General features: G+C 35.0%; 1 protein-coding gene across 2 annotated transcripts in view; it reads left to right on the top strand.

The window, feature by feature from the left end:
* The window catches only part of RAP1A (RAP1A, member of RAS oncogene family), a 69,347-nt gene that overhangs the window by 38,426 nt on the left and 10,773 nt on the right, over positions 1-20,148 (top strand). For both annotated transcript variants that reach the window (XM_074370160.1, XM_010948306.3), the window contains exons 2-4: positions 12,447-12,530; positions 15,760-15,828; positions 17,887-17,943. In XM_074370160.1, coding sequence (XP_074226261.1) covers positions 12,474-12,530; positions 15,760-15,828; positions 17,887-17,943 — 183 coding nt within the window. In that variant the 5' untranslated portion in view covers positions 12,447-12,473. The remainder of the gene's footprint in view (positions 1-12,446; positions 12,531-15,759; positions 15,829-17,886; positions 17,944-20,148) is intronic.

The following is a 20,148-nucleotide window of genomic DNA, read 5'->3' on the forward strand; positions in this document are numbered from 1 at the left end:
GCATCAACCTAGTCTTGTGTCAGTCCTAACTAATAACAAGAACATGAGAAGATCTAAGTTCAAAGCAGAATACAGATGTTAAGAAAAGTCAAGTAGGAATAACATTTGAGGAGTTTGTAATTGAGAATTTCTAAAGTTGCAAAAAGGCACAAATTCAAGAAGTCAAATAAATTCTAAACAGGAGAGATAAAAAACTAAGCCTACACACTTTGTAGTTAAATTTGCACATAACCAGTGACCTTAAAATTAGCCAGAGGGAGATGACAGATTACCTTCAAAAGATCTGCAATTAGCTCGGCCTTAGCACCGTCTTCTGAGCCTCTGTGCCGTGAGAGCGAGGTGGAGGAAGAAGCAAATGGCTGAAGCGCAAAAGAAGAAAGATGAGGCAGAGGTCCAAGTGAACTTGTACACTCATGGAAGCCACAGGAGCAGAAGCAAGGAAAGCCAGAGGCCAGGGACACTGATGGAAACTAGACTGCGTGCCTACTGTCCAGAACTTGTCTCAATGATCTGGAACACCTATCACCATTCTGATTGCCGCGACCACCTTGCTCAGATCAAAACTGTTCCTTTTGATTCTTTGCGCTGGACCTGTGATATTCTGGACTAGTTCTGTTCTCAGTTGTGGCTGAGTGTACAATTAATCATATCCTCTGCAATCTTAGCTGAAGGGAGAAAAAAAAGATCTACAATTAGACTGGTTTATTGAAAGGAAGAATTGAAACTTGAAACCAAAAAGAAATTACAGTGTGCTAAGAATAAATAAATATTAAAGTTAAAATATCTTTCAAGAATGTAGGTACATAAATTTTTCTGAAAAATGAAAACTGATTTTATCATCAATAGAGTATCACTTAGACAAATTCAAAAAGATACACTTTAGGTAGAAGGTAAGTAATCCCTGATGGAGGGTTTAGGGTATTCACTGGAAAAGAAAAAAGGCTGAAAATTAAACAGCCAGACACTCAATCTAAATTAGAAAAAGGACAGAATAAAGGAAGGAAATAATAGACACAAAAGCAGATATAAAACAAGCCAACAGTGAAGAATCAACAAAGCCAAAGCTGATTCTTAGAAAAAGACTAGTAAAATTAACAGACCTGGTCAGATTGAGCAAAAGAAAGAGAAACCATAATAAACAATAAGAATGAAAAAGGAAATGTAACTATAGGTGCTACAGAGATTATTATAAAAGAAAAATGTACTCGCTAACACATTTTTGTTTAAGGAATAGTTTCAGATGGTAGATTATTGAATGTGTTGTCATAATAACATAATTAACCTTTCAAGACTACTTATCAAACTTGCCAAAAATGTTACTCCTGAATAAGTAAGATGGTTGGATTCATATCATAATCCTTTGCCTGAATTTTTGGAGAATTTCAAGAGTGTGATGAATGGAATAACTGGAATAATATGTCTTTAGTCATAATTTACTAAAGGTTTTGGTAAAAATTTATTTAGGGATAATTGATGGATGAATTTCTTTTAAAACAGTAGAATTTGTGTTCCTTTTTAATATATAAAGAAGAAGGAGAGAAGCATCATCATTTAGTAAGGAAATGTAAGAACTTAAGAAATTGTGGAAACCTTGTGCTTTTAAAAGTGTTTTTTTTTTTTTTAAGTTTTTGATACTTGTACCAAAAAATTATGGCACAATGCTGAGAATGATCTATAATTTAGTGTTTTCTTTTTTAAAAAAGTATTGTCACCAGCCCTATAGTACATATTCGCCCTGTTTAATTGAATTAAACAGTGCTTAGAGAAGATTTTGACTTCCTGGGACAAGTTCCTTATTTCCTGGAGGAGCAGTAGAAATAGTAGTGGTTGCACTTGTGGGTAGGCACTTTGAAGCATACATAGAAAAGTCCTAGGTGGGCAGACGTCTGCAGGCCTAGAGAACACTGGTACAGATTACAGCAAGCTCCAGGAAGGATCTGGGGGGCTGAGGAAAGAAGAGAATGAAATTGGTAGATTATCTGGTAAGTTTGAGTGGGGAATATGTTGGTAGATAATTCCAGAATAAATACAAGTTACACAAAAAAGGAAATGTGATATTAATATATTACTTTGCTATGTGTCGTTTAAGAAAACTGAAACTCTCATCTACCATAATAGTAATATGTAAACTAAAAGCCAAGAGATAGTAGTATAAATATCTTACTTAGAAGTATGAAGAAAAACACTCAAAGAAACAACTAGAAGTTTGAAATAGGTTAAGGGGCTATAGTGACTGCTCTTTTTCGTTATAAACTTTGCTGTAATACCTCCTAATGGTACTAATTAGCGTATATTACTTTTATTTTAAGAGAGTATAAGAACTAAAGCTTTTGCAGAGGAGACAGAATGATTACAGAATTTTAGGCTATCATTTGAAAAAGGAAATAGGACTGCTTATTGAAAAAGAGGTTATAGCGAGGGAAATAACTGTCTTCAAATATTTGAAAGAGCATAAATGGGAAGAGTATTTAGCATCTGAGGCAGAAACTCAGTAAGTGGCTGCAAAGAAATAACAATGTAAAAAGCGCTCTAACAATTAGCTTACCCAGAAATGGAATAGACTGTTTTGTGAGCATAGGACTAGATGACGATATCTAGAGATGTTTCTAGAGGGAATTGCCATGAAAGAAACACTTACTGTAGTTTAGGCATTCTATTGTTAAATACTGACTTCAATATTTAAAATAAGAAGAGACAAAACCAGCTATTCATATAACATAAGATTTGCTACATGTAATTTAAGTGTATTATTTTCTAAGTTTTAAAACGTTTGTCGTTATAGTCTTCATAGAATAAGCTTTTATCATTTGTGGTTTGCAAAAGTAGGATTTAGGAAGATTTCTTTTTATGGGGACTGCTGATCTGTTTTGTTCTTATTATCTTCTCTTTACCTTTCTTTCCTGCTGTTTAGCTTTCATTTTCTGACTCTTGTTGAATCAGTTAAGTTTTCTTTGCTTGTTTTTCCTCTAGTGATATTTCAGTTATGTATAATCTAGTTGTTGACATTACATTTTTTTCATGTTTGGATTTATATTTTCTTCAATGTGTAGAAAAAGAGAGATTTGATAGCTTTGTCCTTTTCCCAAGGGAGAGAAAACTTTTAACATGCCTTTATTTTCCTTCCTAACTCCTCCCAACCAAAAGGTTGCAGTAATCATGGAGTTTTGTTTCCAGATTTTTGTGTATATTTTACAATGATAATTAGATACCTAACTATAATTTTTACTGATTTATTTGCTTGGTGTATTTCTTATTCTTACACCTTTCTATTTCTAGAATCATTTTCCTTTTCTTTTTCTGTTGTGGTACCAGCTCCAATAATCTTTAATATGTATTTTTATTATCATTTAGTTCTAATTGTTTACTTTACATCTTGATTTCTTCTTTGACCCATGCATGTATTATTTAGAATTGTGAGGTTTAATACATGTTTCAAGATTATATAGTTATATTTTTGTATTGATTCCTGGCTTAATTGCATTATGGTTAGAATGTATACTCTGTATGATCTCAGTCCTTTGAAATTTGTTGACCTGATTTATGCCCCAGGAGATGATCCACATGCAATTGAGAAAAATGTTTAATTTGCAGTCATTGGTTGTGTTCTATATATGTATATTGAGTTAAGTTGATTCATTATTTGGTCAAATGTATATATCCTTACCGATTTTATCTTCGTTTTCTATCAGTAACTGAGTTATGTTAAAATCGAATCATGACTGTATATTTGCCTAATTTTTTCTTTAGTTCTGTCAACTTTTGCTATATATATTTTGTCTTGTATTTTAATTTTCATTTTGCCTATTGAACATTTACTAATATGATTAGTGAAATATAAGGATTATCTGACATCTTTCCATTTATTTTCAGGTTGTCCATCTGTTCTTTGTTCCTTTTTTTTTTCCCCTTTCTTCCTTCTGCTTTTAGTTATCAAACCATTCAAAATGTAGTGGCTTAAAATAATAACCATGTATTATCACTCATAGTTTCTTGAGTATAGAATTGGAGAGTGGCTCAACTGGGTGGATTTGGCCTAAGGTCTCTCTTCCTGGTGTTGCTGTCAGATGGTGGCTGTCTGGGATCATCTTTATTCACCGGTCTGAGAGAACTCACAGCTGGGGCTCCTAAGGCAACTCTGTCCTTCTCTGTAGTCTCTCCAAAGTGGCAGCCTCAGGGCAACCTTGCAGCTCTGGGCCCAGAGACATGGCTCCAAAGAGAGATCCAGGAGGAAACTCTGGCATCCTTTCTAGCTTCAGAAGTCAGGCAACATCACTTTTGCTTATTTTATTAAGTCTGCCCATATTCAAGAAGAGAGGAATGTATTTTTCTTCTCTAGAAGCTTTTTAGGATTTTGTGTTTACTCTCAGTGGTTTGAAATTCAACTACAGTACATTCAGTTGTGAATCCCTTTTATGGCGGTGATCTTTGATACTGCTGCTGCTGTTTGGCATTTGTTGGGCACTTTAAATCTGAAGATTCCTGACTTTCTTAAATTACCTTTGGAAGTGTTCTGTGATTTCTTGGGTGGTTCTTTCTCTTCTATTTCTAGACCTCCTGCCAGATAGCTAGCTGGTAGAGCTTTGAGATTTAGCCTTCTTCCTTCATAGTTTCCATCTCCATCCTTTTGTTCTGTACTCTCTGGGTGGCTCAGTATATTGGTTCACTAGCCTGCTTTTCAGCTATATCTGTTTTTCTCTTCAGCTCATCTACTGAACTTTTTTGATGGTCATATTTTTATTTAAACAAAATGTCTAGGTCGCCAATATGTCTTTTATGTAGATTTAATAACTTCACAGGCTTCTTTAAGGATATTACATTTATTTTACAGTCTTTTCTAGGCCCTTTTAACTCTGTTTCTTTGGTTTTTATTCTGTTTGTAGAATTTATTGCCTCTGTCAACTTGTTTTCCTCAAATCTGTGATTAATTATCTGCTGTTTTTGAGAATCGTCTTGGCCTCTTCTGTTTACAGGAACTTACCTTCTTTCACTTGGGAAGGGGTAGGAAGTGCTGTTGGGCTGAGTATGCCTGGTTTTAGAGTGTGAAGACTAACTTCATTTATAAGTACACTCTGTCTGATCACTTTGTCCCTATATATATCCTCCCCACAAAGTACTAGTCTTGAGAAGAACAAGAGGAGAAAGTATCAAAGAAGAAATTCTTTCAGTGAGATAATAATGTGATTTCACAGTACAAAAACAGTTGAATTTCCCTTATAGTGTACTATGAGGAGCATTGTTCTTTATTTTAGAAAGTTGTCTTTCCATAATTTCCATATTTACTTACCACCATCCCCATCCATCCCCAACATTTTGTGGTCAGTTGTCAGATTTAAAATATTCACAACTTTTGTAAATATTTAAATATAACCAACAACATAACTGCTTGTTAAGAAGCTACCTTCAGTGTTCCTTAATGTAAAATTTTTTTTCTCCAAAATTTCTTGCTGTAACTAAATTTCCTTTAGTGAATTTTGTTTCATAGGTTCAGTTATGTAAGAGAAACTATTTCATCTTGTAAATAGGTTAAATAATTCTAAAAAGAAACAACAAAGTTGGGATCTATTTACATCACAGGGTAATCAACTTACGTTGTTTCATGAAATTCAAAAGTAGTTTTGCTGAAGTTCGAAGAGTGAAAAAATTGTTGTATTATAACTTGGACCATAGTGTTAGAGACTCAAAATTGACTTAAAATGTAAATATAGTGTAATGTTTATTCTTGTCCTCCTTATTTGTCAGGGAATCTTAACCAGAGTAAGAAATTTTCTGGTGCTGTGTTCAGTGCAGGGCACAAGAGATTTCCATAAAAAGGCATGGGATTTGCTTGGAAGAGCATAGTGGTTTTCTAACTTGGCAATAATGGGTTAGAACTAACCCTCTTTTAAAAAATATTAATCTACACTGTTCCCTGTTGGAATTTGTATGTGTTTTCTTATCTGAGCTATATTATTCTTGTATTTGCATGTGTGTATATGTGCATACATTTATAATCCATGGTTTTTGTTAGGTGTAAAGAAAATAATTTTCTGTGCATACAATATGTGTGAAAAATGACTTTGGAAGTCGACTCTCTTACCCATCGAGCTGAGGAACAGAGGCCAAATATTTTGTTGTTACAGAATACCCAAAATAATTTGGCCATGTCTAAGTCCCCAAATTCTGTTGCCCTAGGAGGCAGTTTGGGGAGGATAAATGAACCTTCCTATATTAGGATTCCCTCTCAAAAGATACACATTTTTGGATTAGAGAGATGATGAATTCACATCTTGTTAAAATGACAGCACTGGGGGCCTGGAAAGAGGGTTATGGATATGGGGATCTGTCTGGATGAAATACATGCTCTTGTGTTTAACAGACAGCTCCCCCACCCCCAATAGAAATGAAAGAATTACTTGATACAGATAGAGGTATAGGATGACTAGGGTCCAACATAAACCTCTCCCACCTCACTTTTTCCTCAGGTTTCCTGTCCATCTATAAAGTAAACTGTGGTTGTTTCTCAGAGCTCAGTTCTCAGCTATTTTCTGTTTTCACTGAATAAATTCTCCTTGGTTGATCTCATCTGCTATGATTTCAGCTACTACCATCTTTTAAAACACCTACTCCTAAGTCTGTACCTCCAGCCCATTGGTTTCTACTGAGCTTCTAGACTTGGATTTTAAAATATCTATCCAATGCCTCTACCTGCTTTCCCCATAGGAATCTCAAACTTAATTTTTGGTAGAAAGTATTAACTTTCTTTTCAAACCTCCTTTTGTTATTTCCTGTCTTAATGGAGGTATGCCACCAAGCCACCTAATTTGCCCAAGGTAGCCATCTAAGAGTTATCCTTGACTCTTCTTCATTCTCCGTAATAATAACCTCTAATCAAGGCTCTACAGAGCCTTGTCGGTTTTGGCTTCAGAAAACCACTGCCCCCTCTTCAGCCCTAGTGCTTCTGTACAGGCCTGTCTCATTCCCCACCTGAGTTATTACATCTGCTTCCTCGCTGTTCTCCCTGCCTCTGGTCTCTCTTTTCTTCAGTCTGTTTTATATACTGTTATCAGTTATCTTTCTAGAATGTATATCTAACAATACTACTTTTTTAAAAAAGTAATTTTTTTTTCTCCCCATTGCTTACCAAATAAAAAGTAAACTCTTGAACATGGCAAATGCCTTTGCCAGTATAACCCAGTCTGCACACCTGGCTTCACTTTCCATCTTATTTTTAAACTCTGTGTTGTACTGTAGCCATGCTGAACTATGTGATATTGCCTGAATCTTCTGTATTTAATTTAGTATTTGCTCAAGCTGTTTCCACTGCTTAGAATGCCCTTCTTTATATACCTGTAACATTCCTATTCAGTTTTTCACTTAGCTTTTATGTAATGTCCATTAAAAAACTATCCTGGACTCTTCTCTGTTCCTGCATCCTTCCCCAACCCTTTAATCTTGTCTCTGAAATAACTTTGTTTACATCGTATTATAGTTATGCACTTTTTTCTCTATGAGTTCCTTGAGGAAAGGAAGTGTGTGTATATGTATGTGTGTGTGTGTTACATACATACATACATACATACATACATACATACATACAGTCCCTGGCACCTAGTATAGGACTGGTACCTGGGAGATATTTTGTAAATATTTGATTCAGAACAACAATCATCCTTGCTGTCAGGTCTGTTGCCTAGTATACTAATTTATCCTTACTGTGTTTCTCAGTTCGGGCTGCTGTAATAAATTACCATAGTCTGAGTAGCTTAAACAATTGAATTTATTTCTCTCTTTTCTGGAGGCTGGAAGTCCAAGATCAGGACACGGGCAGATTAGGTATCTGGAAGGACCCACTTTCTGGCTTGTAGTTGGTTGTCTTACATCCTCACATGGATATAAGACAGAGAAGCAAGTTCTTGGGACTCTTACAAGGGCACTAATCCCACTCATGAGGACTCTGCCCTTATCACCTCATATAATCCTAATTACCTCCCAAGGGTCCCACATTGGGGGAAGGGTTTCAACATAAGAATTTGTGGGGGATGTATTCAGTTTATAACAGTATATATATAACTATTATTCTGAGATATTTCCCCTTTTTTCCCCCATTTAATTTCCTCAGTTAATTCTGTTGAATTATAATTTACATGTAATAAAATGCACCTATTTTAAATGTACAGTTCAATAATTTTTGATAAGTGTATATACCCATGTAACCACCACCACAATCAAGGTACAGATCATTTCTTTCACCCTGAAAAATTCCCTTCTGCTCCTCTGTAGTCATCACTCTTGCCCTATCACCACTGGTCCCAAGTAGCTTTCTGGCACTTTAACTTAGTTTTGTCTTTTCTAGAGTTTTATGTAAGTGGAATCATAACAGTATTCACTCTTTTGTGTCTGGCTTATTTCGCTCAGCATGTTTTTTAGATTCATCCACGTTGTTGCATCTACTAGTAGTTCATTCCTTTTTACTACTGAATAGTATTCCATTGATTAGATATACCACAGTTTATCTGTTCACTTCTTGATGGATACTTTGGTTGTTTCTAGATTTTGGCTAGTATGAACAAAGATAAGAGTTAAAGGGTGTTTTTTTTCCTCCCCAGTTTGACTTGTTGAAGACTTTTACACACTGAATTTCTTTTGCCCCTGTATTCTTGTATAACACATTGTGTGTCTAACCCAAATCTTACTGTCCTAAAACAACAGTAATCACTTATTGTCTCGCAGTTTCTGAGGATCACAGACTTGGAAGTGGCTTGATTGGAAGAGTCTCATGGTCTCATGAGGCTACAGTTACCTGAATTAAAGCTTGACTAAAACTGCAAGACAGGCTTCAGAAGTGGCTGGTTCATGGTTGGCAAATTGGTGCTAGCTATTGGTAAAAAGCCTCTCTGAAGGGCTGGTAAAGTGTCCTCATTACATGGTGGTAGCTTCTCTTAAAGGGAATGATCTCAGGGACCATGGTATAATCTTGAAAGTCACTTTCAAGTCACAACCATATTCTGTTGGTCACATGACCAGTCTTGAGTCTGCATGGGAAGAAAGCACACAAGGATATGAATATGAGAGGGAACAACTCAAGTTATGAATACCAGGAGGCCTGGAGCATTGGGGGCCATGGGGGAGGATGGGACCACAATCCCTTTGTTAAAAATGAATGGAACATATATGCATGGTTTTAAGTCTGGACTTGATTTGATTCCACTGATCTATGTTTGTTTGTACTATTTGTATTAGGCTAATACAGCACTGTCTTTATTGTTGTAGTTTTATAGTATTTCTTGAAATCAGATAGTGTAAGACTTTTTCAAACCTGTGGTAGCTATTCTAAGTTATTTGCATTTTCATATAAATGTTGAAATCATCTTGTTAGTTTCTATAAAAAAGAAACCTTCTGATTGTGATTGTAATGAATCTATAGACCAACTTGGGGAGAACTGACATCTTAACAATGATATGGACATATCTTAATATAGTATAGTATGGTGAGTCTCGCTAATTATTAAGTCCTTAACTAGCCGTGTTTTGTAGTTTCAGTACACAAGTCTTGCACATATTTTGTTACATCCATCTGTAAGTATTTTATTTCTTACTGGATGCTGTTGTACGTGGTATATTAAATATTTCCAGTTGTTCTTTGCAAGTATATGGAAATACAGTTGCTTTTTTTGTGTCAACTTTTTTTTCTGAAACATGCTAAATCCACTTATTAGTCTGGTAGTTTTTTTGGATATTCCTGAGGATTTTCTCCATACAAGATCATGTCATCTGTGAAAAAAAGACAGTTTTACTTCTTTCTTTTGCATAGGCTAGAATCTACTATACATAGCATAGTACAGTGCTGAATAGAAGCAGTCAGAGTGGACGTATTGGTAAAAGAAAAAGAAAAACCATATAATGCCAATAGATGCAAGAAAAGTATTTGAAAAAAATCCAACATTCATTCCTGACAACCCATATAAACAAAAGTTCTTAAGAATGTAAAAGGGTATAAGGAAAACCTGAAACCAAAAGTTTTGAGAACAGTCTGACTAGAGTAAACTAATGCACTAACTGCTTCTAACAGGTAAGGATTCATAATCTAGGGTCCCCAACACTTGTATAGGAAAAAAAAGATAACATCTTTATTTTTTACTTACCTCCAAATGAAATTTAGTATTTGTTTCTATTTGAATGTAGGCAACAAACCACAGTAAAAATATTAGTACCAACTGTGCCTTTGTCACCAATAAATGTTACTTTTAACTTTTCTTGTATCTTTAAAGTTTGTATCTTGAGAATAACATATAGTTAGGTCTTGCTTTTTTATCTTGCCATTGAGTTGGAATGTTGGAATATTAGAATAGATGATTTATATTTAATGTAATGATGTGGTTGCTTTTTAATTCTGTCCTATTTGTTTTGTATTTTTCCCATTTTTGTTCTTTTTTTGCTTGTTTGTATTTTTCCTTCTTGGGATGAATTGAAATTTTTGAGTATTCCATATTATATCAGCTTTTGAATTACTAGCTATGCCTCTTCCCCCCACTCCTCACCCACCCTCTGTGGTTGCTGTAGGATTTATAATATGCATCTGTAACAGATAACAGTTTACCTTCAAATAATATTGTATTTCTTCAGATACAACGTGAGAACCTTGAACACTATACTTCCAGTTCCCTTACTTTGCTTGTGCTGTTATTATAATATGTTTTACTTCTGCATGTGTTGTAAACCCTGTGGTATATTGTTATTTTTACTCTAAGAGGCCAAGAAAGTCTTGTAGGTTTACTTGCACTCAAAATTTCTGGTATTGTTATTTCTTTAGTAATTGTCATTCCTTTATATAGATCTGCATTTTCATCTGTTATCATTTTCTTCCCCCTGAAGAATTTTCTTTGCTCTTTTTAAGTGTCTGCTGTTGAACATTCCCCCTTCACCCTCCCAGCTATTCTTTCTTTTTTTGGATCTGAAAAAATTTTATTTCACTTTCATTTTCGAAGGATATATTCAATGTACTTAGCATTCTGAGTTGACCATTTTTTCTTTAAGTATTTGAAAGATGTATTTTCTTCTGTCTCGCATAGCTTCTCAAGAAGTCTATATATTTTCTTAACTTTGTTCCTCTGTATCTAAACTTTTTCCTTTGGCTTCTTGTAAAATGTTCTCTTTTTGACAACTTTTCAGAGATTTGATTATTGTGCCTTATGCTTTCCTTTGTGTTTATATTGAGGAAAATGCTCATTGAGTTTCTTGGATCTGTGGATTTATAATTTTTATCACATTTTGAAAGTATTTTATTTATTTTATTATTCAGCCCCCTCCCCCCTGCCATTCTGGTTACCCATATGTTAGCCTGCTTGATGGCTTAATATGGTGCCTATTTTTCAATAAAGAAAAGTTTAGAACTTCAGTATTTCCCAGCATTCAGGGAATTGTTCAGTTTATAGATTTCCTATTTATTTTTTGTCTTACCTTATAGAGTTTCATCCCACATGCCTGGCTTAGTGTTTGGCCACAGACTCAGATGGACCCCCTGTAGATTTCTCAAATTTTCTTTGCATAACTCCCATTTCTCTGATAACTTCTCTGCTTGAGTTCTTTCTCCCTGCATCACAGTCTGAAAAGCCCCTCCAGGCAGAAAGCCAGTGCAGTTGTAGGTCCCACTTCATTTCCTTCCCATCTCTCAGAGATCACAGAGCTGTACTGCTTATCGTCCAATGTCTGAAAACAGTTGTTTCATATCTTTTGTCTGGTGTTTTAGCTGTTTGTTGTAAGATGGTCTACTTACCCCATCATGGCCATTGGAAATTCTTTCCTGCCCTTTTACCTTTTAAGATAACCATGGAGATAAAAAAGATTAAAAATAAAGTTTATATTCCTTTTCTCCCCTCTCTAGCAGTTTAGACCTTATGGAATATACCACCAGTACCGACCTATAGAGTTCTAATAATTTGATCTACATTCTCCCATTTGTATCTTAATAATGTTTGAGGTAACTTTTTACCAATAATACAATAGGGAACAAAATAGTATAGAATTACATGTGATATTTTAAGCAAATAAAATAGCATTTTCATAATATTAAAATAAAGCTTATGAGTGAACTTCTCAAAAAAGTATGTAAGTTGTTTAAATGATAGTTTTGTAACAGTTGGATTCATGATTGTAGTTGTACAACAATTACTAATTTTAACCATCTTATTTTCTGATCAGATACTCTTAGAAGTAACATGAACGGGGTAATGATGGATGCCTACTCAAAGATACTATTTAGTGAATTAGATGCCTGGCAGTAGTCCTATAAACTTATATTAAAATACACATGGTTTTGTTGTATAGCCTCTGTCTTCCTCTTGATAGTTTTAAGAGAAACAAACAAACCAAAATCTCATATTATTTCGTATTATAGTTGTACATTTTTAGGCTATTCTTAGCATGTTTATTAATCTTTGAATTTTCTGTTTTTTGTTTTTGTTTTCCAGATTGTCAGTATTTAAACAGACCACATCATGCGTGAGTACAAGCTAGTGGTCCTTGGTTCAGGAGGCGTGGGGAAGTCTGCTCTGGTAAGTTAGCCACCTAACTGTAACTATCAATATAATACAAGGAGACTGTTGATATTTGCTTGCTTTACTTCTAGTCACTAAAGAGGAAAGGTGGTAGTATTTTTCATATACCTAGTATCTGGCCCACAGGGGACAGGGACTCATTCAGTAACCACGAATGTGTAGTTTTATAATGTTGGCTCATTTGCTCTTTTGTTTACCAAATGTTTATTGGCTACCTACTGTATGTCAACCGCTAGTGTTTGCGATTCAAAGAGGAATAAAATTGTTCTCATTTTTAAGGAACTTAAAACATTCTGGTAGGGGAGACTGATTATTACAGGTACCAGTGCAGTAAATCCTACCCTACTCCCACCCCAGTGGAATGAAGGTTATTTTTTGTACACATGCTATATATATTTAGTAAATATTTACTGAGCTTCTACAATGTCAGACTCTAGAGTTACAACAGTGAACAAAAGCAGTCATGGTCTCCCTCACAGAGGTTACATTATAATGGAGGAAATATAATAAATAAATAAATACACAATTAAACAAAGAGCTACTTTGAAAGAAGAGTATAGATTGTTAAGACACTTCTATGACAAGAGAACCTAAATCAGCATTTGAACAACTGAGAAAGGTCACAGTTGCTGGGATAGGACTGAACAGGGAGGAAAGAAGAGGGAAGTGAGGTAGATGAGAGGTAAGCCGGGACCAGATCATGACTTGAAGACCATGTGAGAACTTGTAACTTACTCCTTATAGAAGTGAGAAGCTCTTGAAGGTAGGGTTTTGGGGGGTGGGGAGGATGGTGGTGACAGAATTGATACATATTTTAAAGAGAGCACTTTGTTCTATGTAGAGTAATTTAGAAGACAGGCAGAGAAGATGTGGGAGACAAGTTGGGAGTGAATGCAGTATACCAGATTATTGTTTGTGGAAGCTTGTATTAGTGAAGAAGAGAAAGGCGGATGTCTTGAGAGTTAAATAGGAAGTAGACCTGACAATAATTTAGTGCTGGATTGAGTTGGGGAGTAGAAGAGCTGTTGAGGATCATGCCCAGGTTTCTAGTTGAGCTCCTAATGGACCATTTAAATAGAAGAGAGACACTGGAGAATGAGCAGATTTGAGAGTGCAAATCAAGAGTCATGTCAAATTTGACGTGCTTGTGAGGTGTTCAAATAAATATATTAAATAAACAATCAGATCCTCAAGATAATAGCTTAAAAAAGAGACTTGAAATATGGTTTGGGTTGCCAAGACTTTTCTACAGTATATATTTCATGAGAATCACGTTACTGTTAGGAATATAAATTAATACCTCTGTGGTGAATGTGAACATCTGTTATTTTAATGTTTTGTTGTTAAATATACATTTATTTATTTGGAGGAGGGGAATTAATTTTTACTTTTTTATTTATTTTTTTTAATGGAGGTACTGGGGATTGAGCCTCATGCATGTTAAGCCCGCACTCCACCACTGAGCTCTACCCTCTCCCCGCCCTGAGCATCTGTTATTTTAAATACAGCAAGTCCAATTCAGCAAGTCCCTTTCTGGAAATGTGTCCCACATATAAGTTCACATATACAAAATGACGTGATCAAGGATATCCATTACAACAGTCTTTATAGTGGCAAGAATTTGGAAACAACCTAAATACCTACCAGTAGGGGCTAAGTAAGTTTTTAATACATATTTTGAGTAGAATACTATAGATCATTCAAAAGAATGCAGCAGCTCTACGTACACTGATAATGTAATGATATCCTGGATATTACTTAGGGGAAAAATGCAACCAAGTAGTGTAAACTACCAGGTATGTGTTATAAGAAAGGAAGGGTGGTGGCAGGGGTGGAGGGAGATAAAATTTTAAAAAAGCAAAGACTATTTCTACAAGGTTCAATAAGCTACAGATAGCATATCAGTTACTTCCTTCAGAGTGGAATTGGAAAAGGTGGTAGGTAGGGTTAGTTATGACTACATACTCTTTTGTGTCTTTTGCATTTTGTCCTGTGTCCATTAATTACCTTTTTAAAATAAATAAAATAGTTAAAACTCCATAGGAATTAACAAGGTTGTCTAGGGAGAGACTAGAGAGAGAAGAGAAGAACTCAGGACTGGGCTCTCAGTACCTCTCAACTTTTAAAGAGTAGATAGGATTGGAGGATCCAGAATAGAAGAACATACCAGGTACTTCAAGAATGTACCTTTGCTTGACTGCTTGGAAGTCAAGAGGAAAGAGATACTCTGGCAACACAGAGGTAGCTGCATGTGACAGAAGTAGCTTCAGTAAGGTGATGAGGCCATAACCACCCTGGGGTGGGCTGAAGAGTAAATGAGAGCTGAGGAAATGGAACCACCATTATAGACAGTTGAAGAAGTTGACTATATTCAAGTTAATCTATTTAGCTCAAACTAAAATAATGCATAAAATATTCCTCTGGCTAACTGAAGTGTGGATTTCCTCAGTCCACATTCTTAACCCTTGCTTTTAGGCAGTGATATACCAGACCTTGTTTTAAAACTGTGCAGGAAATAGTTCACAGCCATCTTCTGTACTTCTTTTTTATTTACTGAATGATAAAATACCTAGTTTCTAGTCTTTGCTTACAAAAATCTTAGAGATAAAAGTAGAAAATCTGAAAAGGGTGAATAGGCAGTGTTTTCCAATGAAAAGAGTAATAAGGCTTTAGAATCAGGAAGGCATGTGCTTGAATCTCACCTGGCAAATTGGAAAAATAACTACTTCTGGAGTGAATATGAAATTTAATGTGATTATAAATTTAATAAATTCCAGAAATTTTAATTGTCTCTTCTCTTTCCCACTATGATTAAAAAGACTTTCAAGACTTTTTAAAATTTAGAACCTATGTTTCCTTTGAGAGCATGAGATAAAAATTGCTGTTGATAAATGAAGGAATAATAGGAGTTTGATAAATTTTCACATTTTAATAAATAGAATCCATGTCCTTATTTGTATTTTGAAACGATATAGTAATGTTTTTAACAGTATAATGTCAGCAGCAGCATTGCTGACAGTTTTTAATGTGACTATCTTCTTTCATAAGTGTACTCTTTTGAATGTATCCTTATATTAAAAAATGTTACTTTACAGTTGTATGTTTACCCATAGTTTTCACATAATTTCATTATATCTTTAGCACTTTGTGAGGTTAAGTAACTTTAAAAGAGGCTGATTTTTCTTTTAAGTCCTTAACTTTTGTCTGCTTTTTTTTTTTTCTCTAGACAGTTCAATTTGTTCAGGGAATTTTTGTTGAAAAATATGACCCAACGATAGAAGATTCCTACAGAAAGGTAAAATGTGAAACTTGTATACACATGCTTACAAGTAGTTTCTTATGACTTTAAATTTGGTCTATGGAATTGCTTTTTTGAAAATAGTTTTGAGAAATGGTACAGCGATTCTGTATCTGTTTTTAAAAGTTTCATCAAGGCAAAATTTTTTCACAGAATATTGCTTTGCTCTAGAGAGCTCCATGTTCTGTTACTGTTTAGTAATTTGTTCTCTAATGTATGCATTTTCCTGGTAGAGAATTTTTTTAATGTGAAAAAATTGCATATAAGTAGTAGGTATATTTTTGATGACTCTTTTTGTGAACTAAAATTAAGATCATTTTATGCTTGAAGTTATCCAGTGACTGAAAGTTATTTTTGTTTAGTTATGTAGTAACTTTAAAGATATTTCACCTTTAGACTATAAAAAATTAGGTAATTGGAGCCCGTATGCTACTATAATGGTGGATACGTACATTTGTCCCACCCAACCCATAGAATGTACAACACCAAGAATAAAACTGCAGACTATGGACTTTGCATGATAATGATGTGTTGACGTAGGTTCATTGATTCTAACAAATGTACCACTCTTGTGGGATACTGATAGTGGGGAGGCTGGCAGGGAGCAGGAAAAGAGTATATGGGACCTCTGCTTTCTGCTCAGTTTTGCTGTGAACCTAAAACTGCTTTTTAAAAAGTAAAGCTTATTAAAAAGGACAAAAGATTTAAATAGTCGTTTTTGACAAAAAATACTGGTTTTTTTTAATTATAAGACTTGCTGGAATTGGGGAGAATTTGCATGATTTCATTTCTCAAGTGTGTTATGAGGTAGGGGGGTTGGGGGAGGAGCTAGTGTTGTAAGAAAGACTCGTAGCCAACAGTATACCAACAACAAGAAAAAGCTTAAACCTACCTTTCAACAAATGGGAAAGGATTGCTTTGTTGGATGTTTTAGAATTTACCTTAAACAGTGCTATAACTTTGGCTGAATTAAGTTCAGTAAGCCTACCGACAGAGCAGTTTCACTGTCTCTAAATTGGAAATAAAATCGTGATACATTGAGAAACCGCAGACCTAATTCATCATTCATCGAACATGCCCATTTACAGATTGTGCAGTTCATTGTCACGTTAGTCCCGTAAGTCGTGGCACTCGGAATTTGTGCTCCTCATCAGCCCCTTATCTGACACAGAAGTGGAGTTTAAAATACTCCTTACGTTGGTTAATATGTTTATTTTTAGAAGACAGCGTTGCATTACTGAAATTTCCCCCAAATAAGTTGCTGGTTAAAGCTTTAACTACAAATGGAGATCTGTACCGAGAATGCTAAAGATTTAACACTTTTCTTAATCCCTCCTTTATTAAAATTTTTCCACACACTTAATAGTTGATACTTTCTTTAGGCCAACTTTCTCTTATTCTATAAAACACTGGGAAAATAGAATGCAATATATAAAATTTCACCTTATGCACACAGCTTTTCCAAAGAAGTACCTTTTTCTTAGTCTTAAACTGTATGAGTTCAGTGTTATTCTGTGTTCCCTTTATCACTTAAATTAAATTTTCCTCTGTATTAAATTTGGGGCATATTATAGTAAAACTTTAACAACTTGGACGTGGTAAGTTGGCAGAATTTTCTTTATCCCCAAATCTTGACTGTTTTGAGCTACTTAATACTGTTGTGCTTTTGTTTTGTAGATACTATAAATATACATACTTTATATATTTTTATCCTGTTAGAACTATACCTGCTTGTTGCAGTTTTTCTTGAATCACAGAACATGACCATTGCCTTCTAATAATAACAAAAATCATTCCTCAGAATTCATAGTGGTCAGAAAATATCTAAATGCAGCATTAACAGCCCTGGCTTCTGTGTATTAATAGAATACGTTTGAGACCTCCTGTTCTTTATTGTAATACCAAGTCAAGTCTCCACCAGTACAGCACACTGCTAGAGAACATGGTTTTGTAGCTGTTAATAGACACTTTGAGTGAAGAGGTGGGAGGAAAACAGACTGACATTTTGACGTTAACTTTTTCATCCCCCTCCACCCCCCACCCCCACCCCAACAGCAAGTTGAAGTAGACTGCCAACAGTGTATGCTCGAAATCCTGGATACAGCGGGAACAGTAAGGATGTTTTCTTTTCTTTTCTTTCTTTTTTTTTTTTTTTTTTTGATAGATTTTAATTTGTGAACAGGCTTTTTTCACCCGAATGTTTCCTCTGATAGAAGCATTTGTTCTGATTAAGAACTAAGTCTCTAAATGTAGGGCTTCTTAAATTTTCTTATGTTCATAAAATGATCTGTAATGTATTTAATGCCCACATATCACTGTTAAATTGTATGTTGTGTTCACCTGCAGAATCTGTGTGTTCAGTTTCTTTTCCTTGTATTGAGGTAAGGATTATGCTATTACAGTTTAAGAAGGTATTTTACATCCAGTATTTTAGTTAGAGAGGTATTTCTCTGTGTTTAAATACGACTGTGTCTTGACACCATGGTCATTCATTTTTGTAGAAATTGGTTTTGCTTTTTATTAATATTTTAACATCTCAAGAGGCTGGTGACAGTGTTTTCTTTAGGATTATTTTGAGCCTCATTTTTCACATTCTTAAATGAGTATGACATTCATACTTCAGGGTGCTTATAAAGATCAAATGAGAAAGTGATTATAAATCACTTGGCACAAAATGCCTTTTATATAGTATGAACTCTGTGTATTTGCTTTTACTTTCATTGTCTTCATTTGTCATCACCTTTTAAATTTTGTTATAAATTAATGATTTTATTCTGCCACAAAAAGTGCACACATTAAGTGATTTTTCCCCCCTTCATACACATAGGCTTTACCTTTTAGGTAATTCTCAGCTTTAAAATGGATGGTATTCTTCAGTGTTTTTAAGTTTTTTAAAATTCAGCAAAAATATCCCCACTATAATTTTATAAACGGTGAGAAAGTTTTAGGTCAAAAAGAAAAAAGCAGACTGGAGCAATTTAGAGTACTAATTATACCATACATTTCCATTCTTTTGTGGCAAAATGGATCTTGATTCCAACGGTAAGCTTTGGATCACTGGAACTACATCTTTCTTTTATCAGTTGAATCAAAGGCCACCCACTCTTGCCACTCCCCCTACCCCCAATTTTCCTAGCTTCTGAAATAGTAATAATTCTCCTTTGTTCCCAGAGACTCCAGCAGTTAAAAAAAAAAAACTTTCTACTTCTTGCTTTCACTGCCTCCACAAGTGTAAGGGCATTCTTTCTTCTTGCTCTTGTACAAATGAAGGGTGTTTTCCCGCACCGCAGAGATCTTTCCTTTGTCCTCTCAAATATCTTGTATTTCTCCCATCCTAGCACTCAGCACGCTGTTATTATTTACTGTTTACTTGCCTGTCCCCAGTGCCTTGCGTGAAGTTTTGAAAGCACGTGATGCTCATTAATCTTGTTCTAGGTCACTCCTTACTCCTTGAAGATTTTTGCTTACTCTCTCCAACTCTGCTTTAGTAAGAATTTTTGGTGATTTTAGTATCCAAATAGAATTTTTCAGGTGTCATAGATGATCCAGTAGCTTGGCCTGTATCAGTTCCTGACCTCCATCCTGCTTTAGCCGTTCATGCCCATGGTCTTACCCTAGACTGTGTGATTACCAATAACCTAATACCATCCTAATCTCATTTTCAAGTGTCCCATGCTTCACTCACCACCTCTTGATTTTCCATCTCACCTCCTTTCATACCCTTCAGCTTCACTGGAACTTGCAGCCCATTTATCCTAACACCTTTGATTCTTACTCATATCCTCAACCCCGTTTGCATAGCTTCGAATCCGTGGTCTGTCATTCATAATCAGTCCTCTGCGTATAACCTTAACTCCCTTGACTTTTCAGCAACCTTTGACTCAGTTGATCACTATCCTTCTCTGTAAATATTTTATTCATTTGGCTTCCAGGAAACAACACGTGCTTGGTTTTCTCCCTGTGTCATTCATTACTCCTAAGTTTCCTTTCCTGATCTGTCTTCATCTCCCTGACCTTTTAGTGTTAGAGGGCCTCAGGGTTCAGTACTTGGACTTCTCTTTTCTAACAGCACTACTTTGGAGATTATTTTCTATAGCACCAAAATAATTTAGTTAAAAATCTGTATACAAAAAGGAATTATACATATATGTGTTTTTATAAATCACACAAAAGTAAATTAAAGCGGTAAAATTTCCCTTCTAATCCTAGTTTATTGTCGTTTCTAGTCATGTGAGTGGGGGACAGAAACATTCACTCCAGAGTTTCTAGTAACCATGTACCATGTCTTATGTTTCATGTCATGATAACATGTAGTAA

Source organism: Camelus bactrianus, chromosome 9 (genome assembly GCF_048773025.1).
Source record: "Camelus bactrianus isolate YW-2024 breed Bactrian camel chromosome 9, ASM4877302v1, whole genome shotgun sequence".
NCBI lineage: Eukaryota > Metazoa > Chordata > Mammalia > Artiodactyla > Camelidae > Camelus > Camelus bactrianus.